At 47.9% G+C, this 13,222-nt stretch overlaps 4 protein-coding genes across 4 annotated transcripts; 2 read left to right on the top strand and 2 right to left on the bottom strand.

The window, feature by feature from the left end:
• Positions 1 to 291: 291 nt before the first annotated feature.
• On the top strand, positions 292 to 3,020 carry N7495_006024 (uncharacterized protein; the record flags this gene model as incomplete). The annotated part of the gene is made up of 3 exons (XM_057208675.1): positions 292 to 414; positions 484 to 1,302; positions 1,353 to 3,020. 3 exons carry the CDS (start codon positions 292 to 294, stop codon positions 3,018 to 3,020), a joined length of 2,610 nt encoding a protein of 869 aa, XP_057062449.1.
• Positions 3,021 to 4,506: 1,486 nt separating this feature from the next.
• N7495_006023 (bifunctional chorismate synthase/riboflavin reductase [NAD(P)H] ARO2) lies at positions 4,507 to 5,832 on the bottom strand (the record flags this gene model as incomplete). Its single annotated transcript, XM_057208674.1, has 3 exons — positions 4,507 to 5,315; positions 5,382 to 5,743; positions 5,798 to 5,832. 3 exons carry the CDS (start codon positions 5,830 to 5,832, stop codon positions 4,507 to 4,509), a joined length of 1,206 nt encoding a protein of 401 aa, XP_057062448.1.
• Positions 5,833 to 6,106: 274 nt separating this feature from the next.
• On the top strand, positions 6,107 to 7,475 carry N7495_006022 (putative lipoate--protein ligase; the record flags this gene model as incomplete). Its single annotated transcript, XM_057208673.1, has 2 exons — positions 6,107 to 7,168; positions 7,224 to 7,475. 2 exons carry the CDS (start codon positions 6,107 to 6,109, stop codon positions 7,473 to 7,475), a joined length of 1,314 nt encoding a protein of 437 aa, XP_057062447.1.
• A 1,626-nt stretch (positions 7,476 to 9,101) lies between these two features.
• On the bottom strand, positions 9,102 to 11,942 carry N7495_006021 (uncharacterized protein; the record flags this gene model as incomplete). Its single annotated transcript, XM_057208672.1, has 1 exon — positions 9,102 to 11,942. One exon carries the CDS (start codon positions 11,940 to 11,942, stop codon positions 9,102 to 9,104), a length of 2,841 nt encoding a protein of 946 aa, XP_057062446.1.
• Between the last annotated feature and the right edge of the window lie 1,280 nt (positions 11,943 to 13,222).

Below are 13,222 nucleotides of genomic sequence, written 5' to 3'. Positions count from 1 at the left end.
CTAGTAGCCATACCAAGAGCAATCGCAATTGATGCCACGAAAGTGATCGCGGGGAACAGACGCGACAAACGAATCATCTTGGAGAATTGAGAAAGTTGCGCGAAGGAAAATAGGTGATGGTAGAAAGAATAAAGAGCTAATGGTAAAGTTGTCGCGTCAACACGTGCCGAGGGTTCTGTGCCCACCGCCCGCCCGGCGTTTATTTCCCTTGTATCCGTCTCTCCTCAGTCTTTCCCTTGATTCACCCACCTTTTTTTTTTCTAACCGTTCGCTCCATATGCTTCTTTCTCAATGGTTTTCTTTACCAAGCGTCTCAGATGCTTTGGCTGCGGACAACGTCCCTCTCAGACAATTCGTGGCCCTATTCGCAAATTCCACTGTGACCATTGCGGCACCGAAAACTACCTAGACGAGGTGCGCTTCCACAAAGACTAACGTTCTATGATGTATAGAGTGGTACTAACTCGTTTTTTGATGCTATAGAATGGCGACATCACCGACCCGCCAGTCGATGAGACAAACCCTGATGTCTACGGCCCCAGTGGCTCCCCTCCTCCCTTCGAGTCTGTTGACTTCAAAGAATCCGATTTGTTTTGCTCCAAATGCTTGCGCAATCAACACCTCTTAGCAATCTCCCTGGCAGAATACCTCCCGCCCTCTGATGATCCTAACAGTGCGGAATACGAGGATAAGTTTGCTCAATACCGAAGTGAAATGGAAGACCGATACCCACAAGTTTGCGATGCCTGCGAGCCTCGCGCGAGGCAGAGAATTAAACAGGCTGGCTACGATGCGAAGGCAGATTATCTTGGACGTATGATGGACCAGAGCAGAGCAAGCAAAGTTGCACGACGCGCGCGAAACCGCAGCTGGCAGAGCTTGTTGGTGTATATCGGCGCCCTCAGTTACTGGGTCAGCGTCTTCGGTCAGTTTGCTTGGAATGCGGTCAGCGCTTTGACCGTCCCATCATCACAATATCTTGATACCTCATTTTCGTCATGCGCCGGCCAAACTCTGGAGATGCGCCGCATCCCAAGTGAATGCGCCTTTGATCTTGCTCCCTATGCAGGCATGGCTCTTGTTGCAGGTTTTCTCTCGCTGTGGTGGAATCCGAAATTGCGCATGAAAGTGGATGGAAAATTTGGTCGATTCGCTCGTCTCGGCGAGTACTACCAAATTCAGCTTATTACCTTGGTATCACGATGCGTATTCTGGGCTTTGCTCAATGATCCATCTTCCAGTGGACTCGACCCAAGCTTACCCCCGGCCCTGCATATGTTTATGATCATCTTCACTGTTCTTGTAAGTCATTTTACTCACTGACCTGTATTGAGCTTTGCTAAGTCTGCCAGTCTGTTGTGATATCTCGTCGTGTTGTCCAGTACGATACTCGCCCTCTTGTGAATTGGTCAGATCATTCTTGGGAAACAGCACCAATCCGAACCACTGGAGGAAGTAAAGAAGCATCGCCAATATCTGACAATGCTCTTCCAGCAAGCAATAACGGAATTCGTCAACGTTTCCCTATTGAAAAGTTGGGTACCCCCGGACCTGCCACAAAGAGTCCACATGCGGCTCTCTCCATCCCTCCATCTCCATCCGATGAGATGGACTGGACACCTTCCGCTCCCTCTCAAACACTCAAACCGACAGTTAGTGTGTACCAACGTGATCAAAAATCCGTTCTTGATGGTCCTCTACCGTTTTACGGTAGTATTCCAGCAGTATCCAGACCACCAGCATGGAATTTACGTGCGAAATTAACGGCTAAGCCAATTGAACGTGTTGTCGAACCAAACCCGTTCCACAAAGCCCCAACTCATCCGGTCAGCTCTTGGCAAAAGAAAGGACCTAGTCCGGAGCCAGTGTTTAAGGCTCCCAAGTTCTTCCCGAGTAGTGACTACGCTGCTTCCACTGGATTGGAAGATATGTTCAACAAAGCTCTGGGCATGAATTCGACCAATGCGAATAAGGAAGAGGCCGAGTCAAGACGCCACAATAAGGCCCATGCGACCTCTGTTCACAGGCATCTCCAATTGCAGTATCTCCGCATTGTCCTGCTATTTTGCTCTATCGCCGCTTGGTACATTTCACAAAGCCATCTATTGTCGATCTCCGGCAATTACATTGAAGCTTGCGCTTTAGGCAGTGCAAGTCTGATTGCAGGATTTGCTCTTCTAGATGTCATGAAGAGCCCTTTAGCTGATTGGAACGGTATGGAGATATTGATCTACATAACCGAGATTGCACTAGCGATACATTTTGGTGCGCACCTTCCTCGGGACTCTTTCGAGCGCGATTACTTTGACCGCTATGGCAAACTTCTTCTCATGTTCATGTTGCTGCAAGAGATACTGGGTCTTTTATCATTCTATCGGGCTATGGTGCCCTCTGTCAAGCCAGATCAGGCGAATCAGCCGCCGCAGAACCATCCGGTTCCCTCACAGCTCGGATCGCCACAGAACAATTCAATCCATTCCTGGCTCAGTTCCCCGCAGCAGCGTTCGCCATCACCTCCTCGCAGTGCCATCCACTCGCCGAGTGATTATCCTGCTGTTCCAGACCATTTTGAATATCAGTCACATACCCCGCCACCTCTGTCTTTTGGAAGCACTGCTGGAAGCTCCAGCTTCTCATCTACGTTGCCTAGCACATCGGGATATGGCGGTGGTTTGTCGCAGAGCTTCAACTCATACCCCAAAAACCAAAGTCAGAATTCCCACAGTTTCACCATGCAGTCTCTCAAAGAGAACTACCCATATTCGGACTATGAGCAGGAGTCGGATTCTGAGACTGTCGCAACTTCGACTACAGTTCACACGGACGTGACCTCTCACAATATCCGCTACGCGCTGAACCCAACCCCTAAATACGCTTACTCAGTGTCTCCCCGGCGCAATGGGCTGGACGATGGTATCTTCGGATTAAGCCTAGGAGACCATCAAACCCCTCGTCGCGTTACCCGCAGCCAGACGCAACGTCTCGGAGGACAGAGACTTTCCTCTCGCGCTGGTTGGTGATTACCAAATTCTCATTTTATTTCGGCTTCTTTTGTCCAAGTCTCAATACATACAGCTATTGCTCCATCTGCTGGCAACTTCAATGCTGTTGATTGATTTCTTCTATCATCATGACCTTTATCTATTCTTATAGGAGTTTGTTTAAGCTTCAAGAGATGCAGCCATTGCTCTGTCTATTGGCAGACTCAGCGCGATTGATTCATCTTATCATTATTTCTTTATCTATTCTTATGGGGGTCTGATCAAGCGCGCATACTCGAGGCGGGGATCTGTTTATTGTTTCGTGTTTTTCTCGTACTTTTTTTTTTTTTTTTTTTCTCTGGATTTTATTTGCCTGTAAATAGCGATCACTTTTAACGATGTTAATGAAATGAAGCAATGAAGTCCATTCTACGCCTACTCCTAACTAGGAAATCATCCACTTCTATATTCAACAAATAGATATAGGCTATGCAGCCGATACCAGGATCTCTTCGATTGCTCGTATGAGTCTGAAGGCTCCTCCACACCTAACATCTTGACGGTTTCTTCTAGCCGCGAGCCCTAAAATACCAGCATTATACGCCCTCTCGATGGCGAAGCATTATGCCAATATACTGTTGATAAAAAGCAAATTCTTGAGTTTGAAGTCGGGCTATATCATCTCCTACAGCCCGGAAATCAGCTAGTAGATGCCCTATAGGATCGCCTTCGCTCGTAATTCCTGACTCAGTCAGTTCCTGCGTCCTATCACATATATACTTCTAGCTAGAGAGGGTACAACGCATCCCGGTTTTCGAAGGTATTGAAAGATGCCTAAAATAGGCTCATGCTAATAATCAACTCTCAGAAAATGGCCAATAAAGTGGTGACTCCTAAATTTGCTGCAGCCCGGGGTGCAGCACTATATGCCAGGATGCGATGAGAACGAGCAAGTTTCTAAAGAAGAGGACGTCTGATGGATGGTGTACTCCATATTACCTAATAATAGACCTTATTTGAATCTTGATCGTACGATCGTTCAATGTTTAGTCCTGATTAATAGACTTCAAATAATTGCGGTTTCAGCTAGCTTGATAGTGATCAAATACTTACAAGGTTCATATGGCATCAATCCAAGGCTGACGTAGAATGAAAAGATATTATGCATATCCGAGTATACATAGGCAGAATCAGTCTAGTCCGCGGCCCCTTATTGTTAGCGTTATGATCCCCCGGTTGATAGGTAATAACTAATTTACGTTATTGTCGGCGACTAATACTTGGGTCTCGCTTTTTCGCTTTTTCGCTTTTTCGCTTTCCTTGGTCTCGATGTGTTCTACATCTAACATCAAGACGGCTATAAGATAGGATTCATAGTTCATGCATCTCATTCAACGAAGTATAGATCGTACCCCAAGGGATAAATATGGAATAAAGGAAAAGGAAAACAAACTCAGGATATGATCTAAATAACCCTGTTCGATGTGGCTTCGACTTTTTAGCAACTCAACCCAAATTTTATAACTTATGCGCTGGCAGGCTTGGTAGCTAGATTGGCGGGAAGAGGTGGCAGACGGTTCTTGGCGCTTTCGCGTGCGTACTGAGCCATAAGGGCATCCATGATGACAAGCGAGGACATGGCCTCGACGATGGGTACAGCACGGGGCACGACGCAGGGGTCGTGGCGACCCTTAGCTTCCAGGACACCCTCCTTGCCAGCGTAGGTGACAGTGTTCTGGGCCTGGCCAATGGTCGCAGGAGGCTTGAAGGCGACACGGAAGTAGATACTGGCGCCGTTGGAGATACCGCCCTGAATACCACCAGAGTGGTTGGACTTGGTAGTGAGGTGCTGTTTACCGTCTGCATTGGTAGACACGATGAAGGGGTCGTTGTGGATGGAGCCAGCGACTTCGCAGCCGCCGAAGCCTGAGCCGATCTCGAATCCCTTGGTAGCGGGGATGCTGAGCATAGCGTGAGCGATCTTAGCCTCCAACTTGTCGAAGCACGGCTCGCCCAGGCCCACTGGCACGTTTCGGATAACGCAAGTCACGGTTCCGCCGATACTGTCGTGATTGTCGCGGAACTGTTCGATGACCTTGGTCATGCGCGCGGAAGCCTCCTCATCTGGGCAGCGGACTGGTGCGAACTTGTCCACGGTGGGGCGGTCGATGGTTTCAAGTAGTTTCAGGTACCCGGGGTTGGTAGAAGCAGTAGGATGTTCGACGGTAGGGGGGAAGAGGTGCTCAGTGCCCACAGAGGAGACGAAGGCGACGATCTCGACGCCGTGCGACAACTTGAGGTACTTTTCGGCGATGGCACCAGCGGCGACTCGGCCTGGTGTAAAAAAAATACTGTGAGTCGGAATTCTCTATTCGGCGCGGTGATTGTGGATAAACATACCGATAGTCTCACGGGCACTACTGCGACCACCACCGCTACTGGCCTTGACACCGTACTTCTCCAAGTAGGTGAAGTCCGCATGGCTGGGGCGAGGGTACAGGTCCATTGTGCTGCCACCGTAGTCCTTTGGTCGCTGGTCCTCATTGCGGACCAGCATACCGATTGGTGTACCCAGAGTAATTCCAAACTCTGTACCGGATTGGATCTCAACTCGATCCTTCTCGTCTCGCGGGGTAGTCAAGGCGCTCTGTCCAGGGCGGCGGCGGGTCATCTGAGGCTGAATGTCTGCCTCGGTGAGTTGCATGCCAGGAGGGACACCGTCGACAATGCAGCCAACGGAGCGGCAGTGCGATTCGCCATAGCTAATAAAGATCAGACGCTGATTTCCAGAGGTTGTATGGCATAGTGCAACTTACGTGGTGACTCGGAAATGTTCGCCCCACGTCGACATATTTTAAGATTGTATGGTAAACTGGCAAACCAAAGGGGAGTATGAAGAATAAATAGGTAAAGAAAGGACAGATCGACCAAATTGCCACCACAAATGGTCTCAGTAAGCACAGATTCAGGCGTTCAGGAGGCGTAACAGAAACTCCGAGAAATAAATCGTGCGATACAAAATCCAGTCATCGATGTTCCCTTCCTATCTTGGACTAGCGTATCCGAGTATCGGGAACGATCAATGCAGTCAACAAATCCCTGCTTTTTCAGTCTCTTTCTCTCCAATGCTCCAAATTCAAAAATGGGACTCGACGCTCCGGCGTGTTCCGACCTGGGTGCGGCATGCTTCTTCATATACAATTCATAACTTTGCGGAGCTCGCCCGGCGTCCGGCATCTCAGCATCAGATATACAAATCGGTCTCCGCGGACCCTTATGTCAATCTAGCTATTGAGCATTTCTTGCTAGAGAACTCTCCGGATGACTCGAAAGTTTTGTTCCTCTATGTGAACCGGCCATGTGTGGTGATAGGTCGCAACCAGAATCCATGGCTGGAGACAGATCTTCGCTCACTACATAATGACCGGCAGCTTGGCATCTCCCGGGATGATGCCGCCGTCTATGTTCGGCGCAGATCTGGGGGTGGAGCTGTATTTCACGATGGAGGAAACCTGAACTACAGTGTTATATCACCGCGTACATCTTTTACACGAACTAAACACGCCGAGATGGTGGTTCGGGCGCTACATAGTGTTGGGGCGGTTAATACTAGCGTCAATGACCGACATGATATCGTCATGACACCTGCACATACCATGCTGAAGGCTGATGAGCCTCCGACTCGGAAGGTTTCCGGATCTGCATTCAAGCTCACCCGACATCGAGCCCTGCATCACGGGACCTGCTTGCTTGACTCGCCTAATATCCACGATCTTGGCCGCTTCTTACGTTCCTCGGCTCGTGGATATATCCAAGCGAAAGGTGTTGAGAGTGTTCGGTCACCTGTAGGAAATGTCTCAAGTGCGTTGACAGACTCGTCTTTCTCCATGCAGACCGTTATAGATAACGTGGTGGACCAATTCGCCAAGTTATACAATGTCCACGATGACGCTATGCTTAGAGCACGCACCCATGCGACTGAACCTGAGATATTTGCCGGCGACAACTGGGTTACAGGAATAGTGGGTGATGTGCAGGGAGAATTGGAACCAGAGATTGCGAAAGGCATTACCGAACTGCGGTCAATGGAGTGGAAGTATGCTCAGACTCCGCGATTCACCTTCTCGACATATACAACTGAAGAGGATCCTCGAGAACGTCCTCCTTTGCCCTCACTTCCATCATCCGTGAGTTCCACCAGGTCTTTGTGTGTCGTATATCTATCTAACATCAACTCTCTAGACTCGCGCTTTCATGCGCCTAAAACATGGCGCCATCATCGAAAGCAATATCTCGGTCTCTTCAGACCCATATATTGCTTCCGAGCAGAGTGCTCGCGTGCACGAAATCTTGAATGGCCAGAACTTACATGAAATGTCTATTCAACGCTGGACAGAAGTCTTACAGCGCGGTCTCGGTGGCGGTGATGGCGTAGACGAAATGACTATACAGAACTTGTCCCAGTTTCTCGGAGATCTTCTTGGAGGTCGCTGATCCCAGATGCCTCTTGTATATTATTTTCTAGTGCTTGATGCATATTCCACGCGTATATACCCAATCTGACTACAAATTGAAGCTGAAAATTCAAATGTTGGAATATTGAATGTGGTAAATCAAATTTGAAATGAAGGAAATATATCTAGACGGCTGAAACATCCATACCCAGGTTGTTCTCTCTTAGGAACCGCCGTCGCAAAGTACCTGGGTACATATGTAGCTAAGAGCTTTACGTACCGTTCTTTCTATGCTAGCTGGGGCTTTCCTATTTCAGGTGCTGCCGCTTTTATGAGGGTGCTCAGGGTCAGGTTCACTGAGTAGATTTCAGATTGGCTGATTAGTTAATACGCGCCGGATCCAGTAGTTATTGCTATTTCTTTAGTTTAGGCAACATCACCATCATAATCATTCAAATCATGGTCTCTACCCCTCTCCTAAATATTCCAGAGATGACTTTGATCATGGTATAGGCAACAGCTGTCTTTGTCTCTAACAGTTCCTATCTGGGTTCCGACGGCAATGGCGGCAAACACCTCCGATAATGCGTTTGGACCTGTTAGTGGACTGAGGGCATTTGACTTCACGATAACCTTTGAGCAGGCTATACTGTCGATGATTCCCCCGACAATCCTGCTACTGACTGGAACACCCCGACTACTCCATCTCTCTCGTCGTCAACAAAACACGCGATCCGAATATGGCTGTGTTTTGAAGCTGGTGAGATACTTGTCATCAAGGATCCCATAAAATGGGCTGCTACTAATGAGCTTATATGTTGCCGCTTTAATCAATTTCGCTCTGCAACTGTCCCTCCTTGTGCTTTGGAGCGTATCAGTTGCTTCGCGGACATCGACCAGCATCCCATCTGCTGTCCTGGGCTTTCTCAGTTCCGCCATTATCATTGGACTATCCTATATCGAAGATATAAAATCGACGAGGCCCTCTTCACTGTTGGCTGTTTATATTCTTCTTTAGCAGGACGCCTTGATAGGCTAAATAATTAGCTACTTGCCTCGGATAGATTCCGCCATAAATTCTACGAAGTTTCTGCGTAAAGAACCAAGTTAATTGAAAATTATAAGAAAGAATGTGTAGAAGCTCTTTAACGACTATTTCTCACAAAATCCAATAAATGAAATACGACCTGATGCGTGTCCGAGGGCAAGAACACTATCTTTAATTGCCGAACAAGTGGGCCGATATTCTGAAGGAAACCACAGTACCTTTTCACCGTTCAGAGTTACCCACCGACTTTCCAGGATCACTATCTCAAGATTTGATCGAGGTCGGTTCGAGGCGTTCTTGCAAGAAAAGGTCTGTGCATGAAGGGATCCACGATTAGTGCTTATGTATGAGCCACATAGATACCTTTGAGTATCGATTTAGAAACATGATATTCATTAAGGACATCTGATGTCTGTGGCTACATATATAACAGAATAAGTAAGCAAAGAAAGAAAACCTTGGATGCTGGCTAAAACTAGAAACCGATCATGAAACATAACTGCGACAATTCTCGTAAACAAAACCCATGCCGAATCCCCTATCAAAACAATTTCAAACCGTCGGATTCAAAGCCCAGATGACCAAAAGAGCAGTGAATTGAATGAACACTAGCAAACACTAACTGCTTACTCGGCGAAGGACTGTCGTACCACTAAGAGTCCGATTGATAGACCCCTCTGAGAGATTATCCATGTCACCCTTAGTAGCATTGACGACACGAAGTTTCTCTCGTGGGAAAGTATAGGTGAGCTGTACACTGCTACTTTCATTGGAATCCTCGATGTCGCAGTCCTCGGCAATTTCATCAACATTGCAAGTGTCGTCGTCGCCAAGATACCCCGGAGCACCCAAGAAGAGATCGTCGCGAGTATGTCTTTCGTTGCTGACGGGATCAAATGCTCTCTTGTCTCTAGCTTCTCTTCTGCGGCGGAAGAGTTCGGCCGAGGCACTGACTGCTCGGCGAGGGGTGCTGGCGCCGCTCTTGGTAGAGCGCGGTGGCGAGCCGATGATTGTGCTACGATGATCGATGCCAGAGGCCACTTCAGCAGTCTCGTCTGGATCTGTCTGGCTGTCTGAGCGGCGATTGATAGTTAAAGCACGTCGCATAGTCTGCATCATTCCTGGTCGTGGCTTGGCTGATGGAGGTAGTTTTGAGGGCGAAGAGGGCAAGGATTCTTGGGGACGGGTGGCATCTGGCTCAGAAAGCAGGGATGTAGCTTCTGCAAGGCGATCTGATATAGTAGTTTGAGCAGTTGAGAAGGTGTCAGCTGAGTATGAGCTTTCAGAGGGAGGTACTCCATCAAGGTCGCTGTATGCTGTCTCCCTACTCAGGCGGTACGATCCTGTCGCAAGCTGTTCAAGCGACTGGCGACCGCTGCTAGACCAGCTCACGGGTCGTTCAATGTAAACAGCTCGTGCCTGCATGACCTGACCAGTCTGTTGGGCTGATGCGAAGGAGAAACTCGAGGAGTCAGATAGATTGGTGGAAGTTCGTTCACTCTTCACCGGAGACACAGCGCCGTCGTTATCAGCGCCAATGTCCTTGCGTCTGCTATAGAAAGGACCCAGACCTACGCCGAAAATCGTGGTGCGGGGAGTGCCGAATGACGCATCCAACTGTGTAAATGGATCCTCCTGACCAAGGAACTCTGGGTTTTCCCCTGTTGAAGTTGGAATAGTTGCCATAAGACGTTCCCTGACGATGGCTTCGTCCTCTTCCCGCTCGTCAATAGGGTGAATATCACTGAGAACTTCACTGCGGCGGTAACCGCTCCACGGCCTTGTTTGGCTGGGCGGTCGACTTTCAGACGGATTATTTATGTTTGGACTGGCATTTGCAAGCAATCCGGTCATCTCTGCCAATCCATCCTTTTGATCATTCCAAGGAGGCCTAGACGTATGGTTGCGGTTTCCAGACCAAGGGTAGGTGGAAACAGGATCTGTCTTTTCACTCGTGCGAGAGGTTCGGGCACTGGTCTCGTCAAGCACATCACCACGACCCCAGAAGTGTGCACGTTCAGCGCCCAGAGCCAGTTCACGAAGCTGTGAGTCTCGCTTGCTTTTGAATCCATGTCTCCGATGATATTGCTTGGCTAGCAGAGCTATGATTATGAGGAATGGAATTCCAAGACCTAGCCCAACTCCCAGGCCAATCTTCTGCCTGGAGGACAGACCACTTGCATCTGATGAAGTTGACTTATGTGCTGTGGGATTGGTGTATGAAGTGATCCAATTCCCAGAAGTTGAATTGTAAAGGTAGACGTTGGGGTTGGCTTGCGCGATGAATGTGGATCGCTTTGAAATCAGTTTGGGGATTGTATAGCCTCCTGCGATCATCAATATGTCTCCCGGAAGCATTATCGCAGAGTGACCAAATATTCCAGCATGGTCGATGTTTTTGGCACCATTGGATGTCGGGATCTTCCAGCTCCAAGAACCCGAACCTCCATAATTTTCTCCAACCTCCAAGACTGCGACTTGAGGATCAGCTGGGATAGACGTATTTCCCACCCAGCCTCCAATCACAAAGATCTTGGTTCCGTCATTTGACAAGACTGCCGCATGCCCTGATCGAGGTTCCACGGACTGATCACGAACCGCGAGCTCGGTTTTCGGGGTTGCTTCTGAGTTGACTGCCACAAAGCTCCAGCTTCCTTGCGGAACAGAAAACAACGCAAGTTGAGACATATTCAGAAATGCTTGTCGTGTATGTCCTCCAATGAACAGGAAATCCTGCTGTCTCTCCTGTTTAAAAGTTGTGGCTGACAGTGGAACAATAGCTATTCCTGCTTCAGCAACGGGAGGTGCACGGTTTCCAGTGGTAGTCGCATAATATTCAGAACTTTTGCCAGACTCTGGATTCAAGAGAGTCATCGACTGGGAATAGTTTGCAGCAGATATCCATGTTTCATCTGTGCTGTTTGGTAAAGGGCACATTCCACCAAATGCGTACACAGCGCTTTCACTTGTGCTATTTGAAGAAAATGTAAAGCCTGCAGCCAAGTATTTCGGATTTGTTTTTTCATCCGGGATCACTGGTAGCTGGCTCCAGCTTCCATTCCCGATAGAGCTGCTGTTGTCGGGGTGAAACTGCCATACTGTATTCTTATCCGTCGAGTTTTGACAGTTCCCCGCATAGACTGTTATGATGCCTTGGTCGTCGATAACGGGTGTATACGTCGAGTTCTGCTCGGTACTTTGAAAGGGTGCTTCTGAGAGGAGTGTTTGAAAAGATGTGTCGTTTGTATCGAGGCTGGAGGAGAAATTCAGAGAGAGGAGCTCGACTTTGCCTTCTAAAGAACTGCTGGGTCGAAGAAGGTAAGCGAGAGAGTCATTGTATTGTGGCGCGAGGAAGAGAGAGGAAGGTGTGTATGGGATTGCTGCGGAGGGGTTGAGAAGTGTGAATAGTAGTGTTGATATGGCGAGTGGACTGCGCCTTGAGATGCAAGGCCTCTCCATAATTTAGCGTTGTTGATCGTTATCTGAGACAAGATCAAGCATGCATTCCAGGATCGGCCAGCATGGTGCCACGAGGTACGAAGTAGAGAAGGAGCAATGTTTAATTCTGGATGGTAAACACAACTTGCATGGTTAAAATTCACGTGAATCAGTGGTATTGAAAGAAAACAGCTGAGGAGAAAGAAAACACTAATTTAGGTTCTAAGTATGCAGTCCGGAGGGTATTCAGACTACAGACGACGTATAGACCCGTGGGGGTAACGGCCTCCCAGTGTAAACACGGCCGACCAGATCTGGACTATTGGTTGCCTGCTATAATACAACCAATCAAACCGACGTGATGCTTAAAATTTCTATTATTTTATGGAATTGTGCTTCAGCAAAAAACGGCCAAGGTAATTAAATTGTTTGTTCCGTACTGAGATCGACTAAGATCGACACTTGATCGATACGGTTACCGTGGTAACGGATAGTGGTGGAGCTGGAAGGCGGCAAAATTGCGTTACTCTTTCTACTTCACGTCATTTCGGATTTCGGCTACATTTCATCAGGATAATTAGTAGTTAATGTGGATAGTAAATATGAGCTAGTGGATAAAATATTAGAACTACGGAGTCTCTTCTTTCGATATATACCCAATGGTACTGATTATGGCGTTTAATTACCGATATAATTGTCATATCCTGCGAGACTCAGCTATGATGATCTTGCTAGTCAACACCCCCCGAAGCTGGAATTTGTCATGGCCTGTAATTAGTACGGAGTACAGTCTGAAAACAGTTGCGGAGGGAACTTGAAAACCTTGGAACTTTGGAAAATTATTCTCTTCGGTGGGCTGACACTTTAGGTGGGGACTAAACACTTTCGAATTTCGAGGTCCGCTTCCAAGATTTCTGGGCAAGGTTTATATGGATTTATATAAACACCTAGGCAATATCTATAACTGTCAAACATACCGTATAATCCTACAAAAAGAAGTGGTTTTACTTTAAGAAAGTAGTCCTACTAACTCCTACATTCCAAGGTTAACCTTAGTGTGATGAATCTGAATCCATACCAAAGCTTTAAAAATGCTTAACTGGACAGGTGAATTATTAAAGATTTTGGACCTTATAAACACCTGGTAGTAACGATGGAAGCGTTGACCGACGTACACCCATGGACCTAATGCAAAGTTGAATGGATAGCTTTCCCGAATCTGCTGCCAGACGCACGTGAGATTTATGGCCCCGGAGCAGTTCAGGTTATTTACTAAATCGATAGCTTAAGTCACTCCACTG

This window comes from Penicillium taxi (assembly GCF_028828555.1).
Source record: "Penicillium taxi strain IBT 34144 chromosome Unknown utg000004l_segment0_segment0, whole genome shotgun sequence".
Classification (NCBI taxonomy): domain Eukaryota; kingdom Fungi; phylum Ascomycota; class Eurotiomycetes; order Eurotiales; family Aspergillaceae; genus Penicillium; species Penicillium taxi.
The sequence above is the reverse complement of the archived record's forward strand: the minus strand, read 5'-3'. Positions and strand labels throughout refer to the sequence as shown.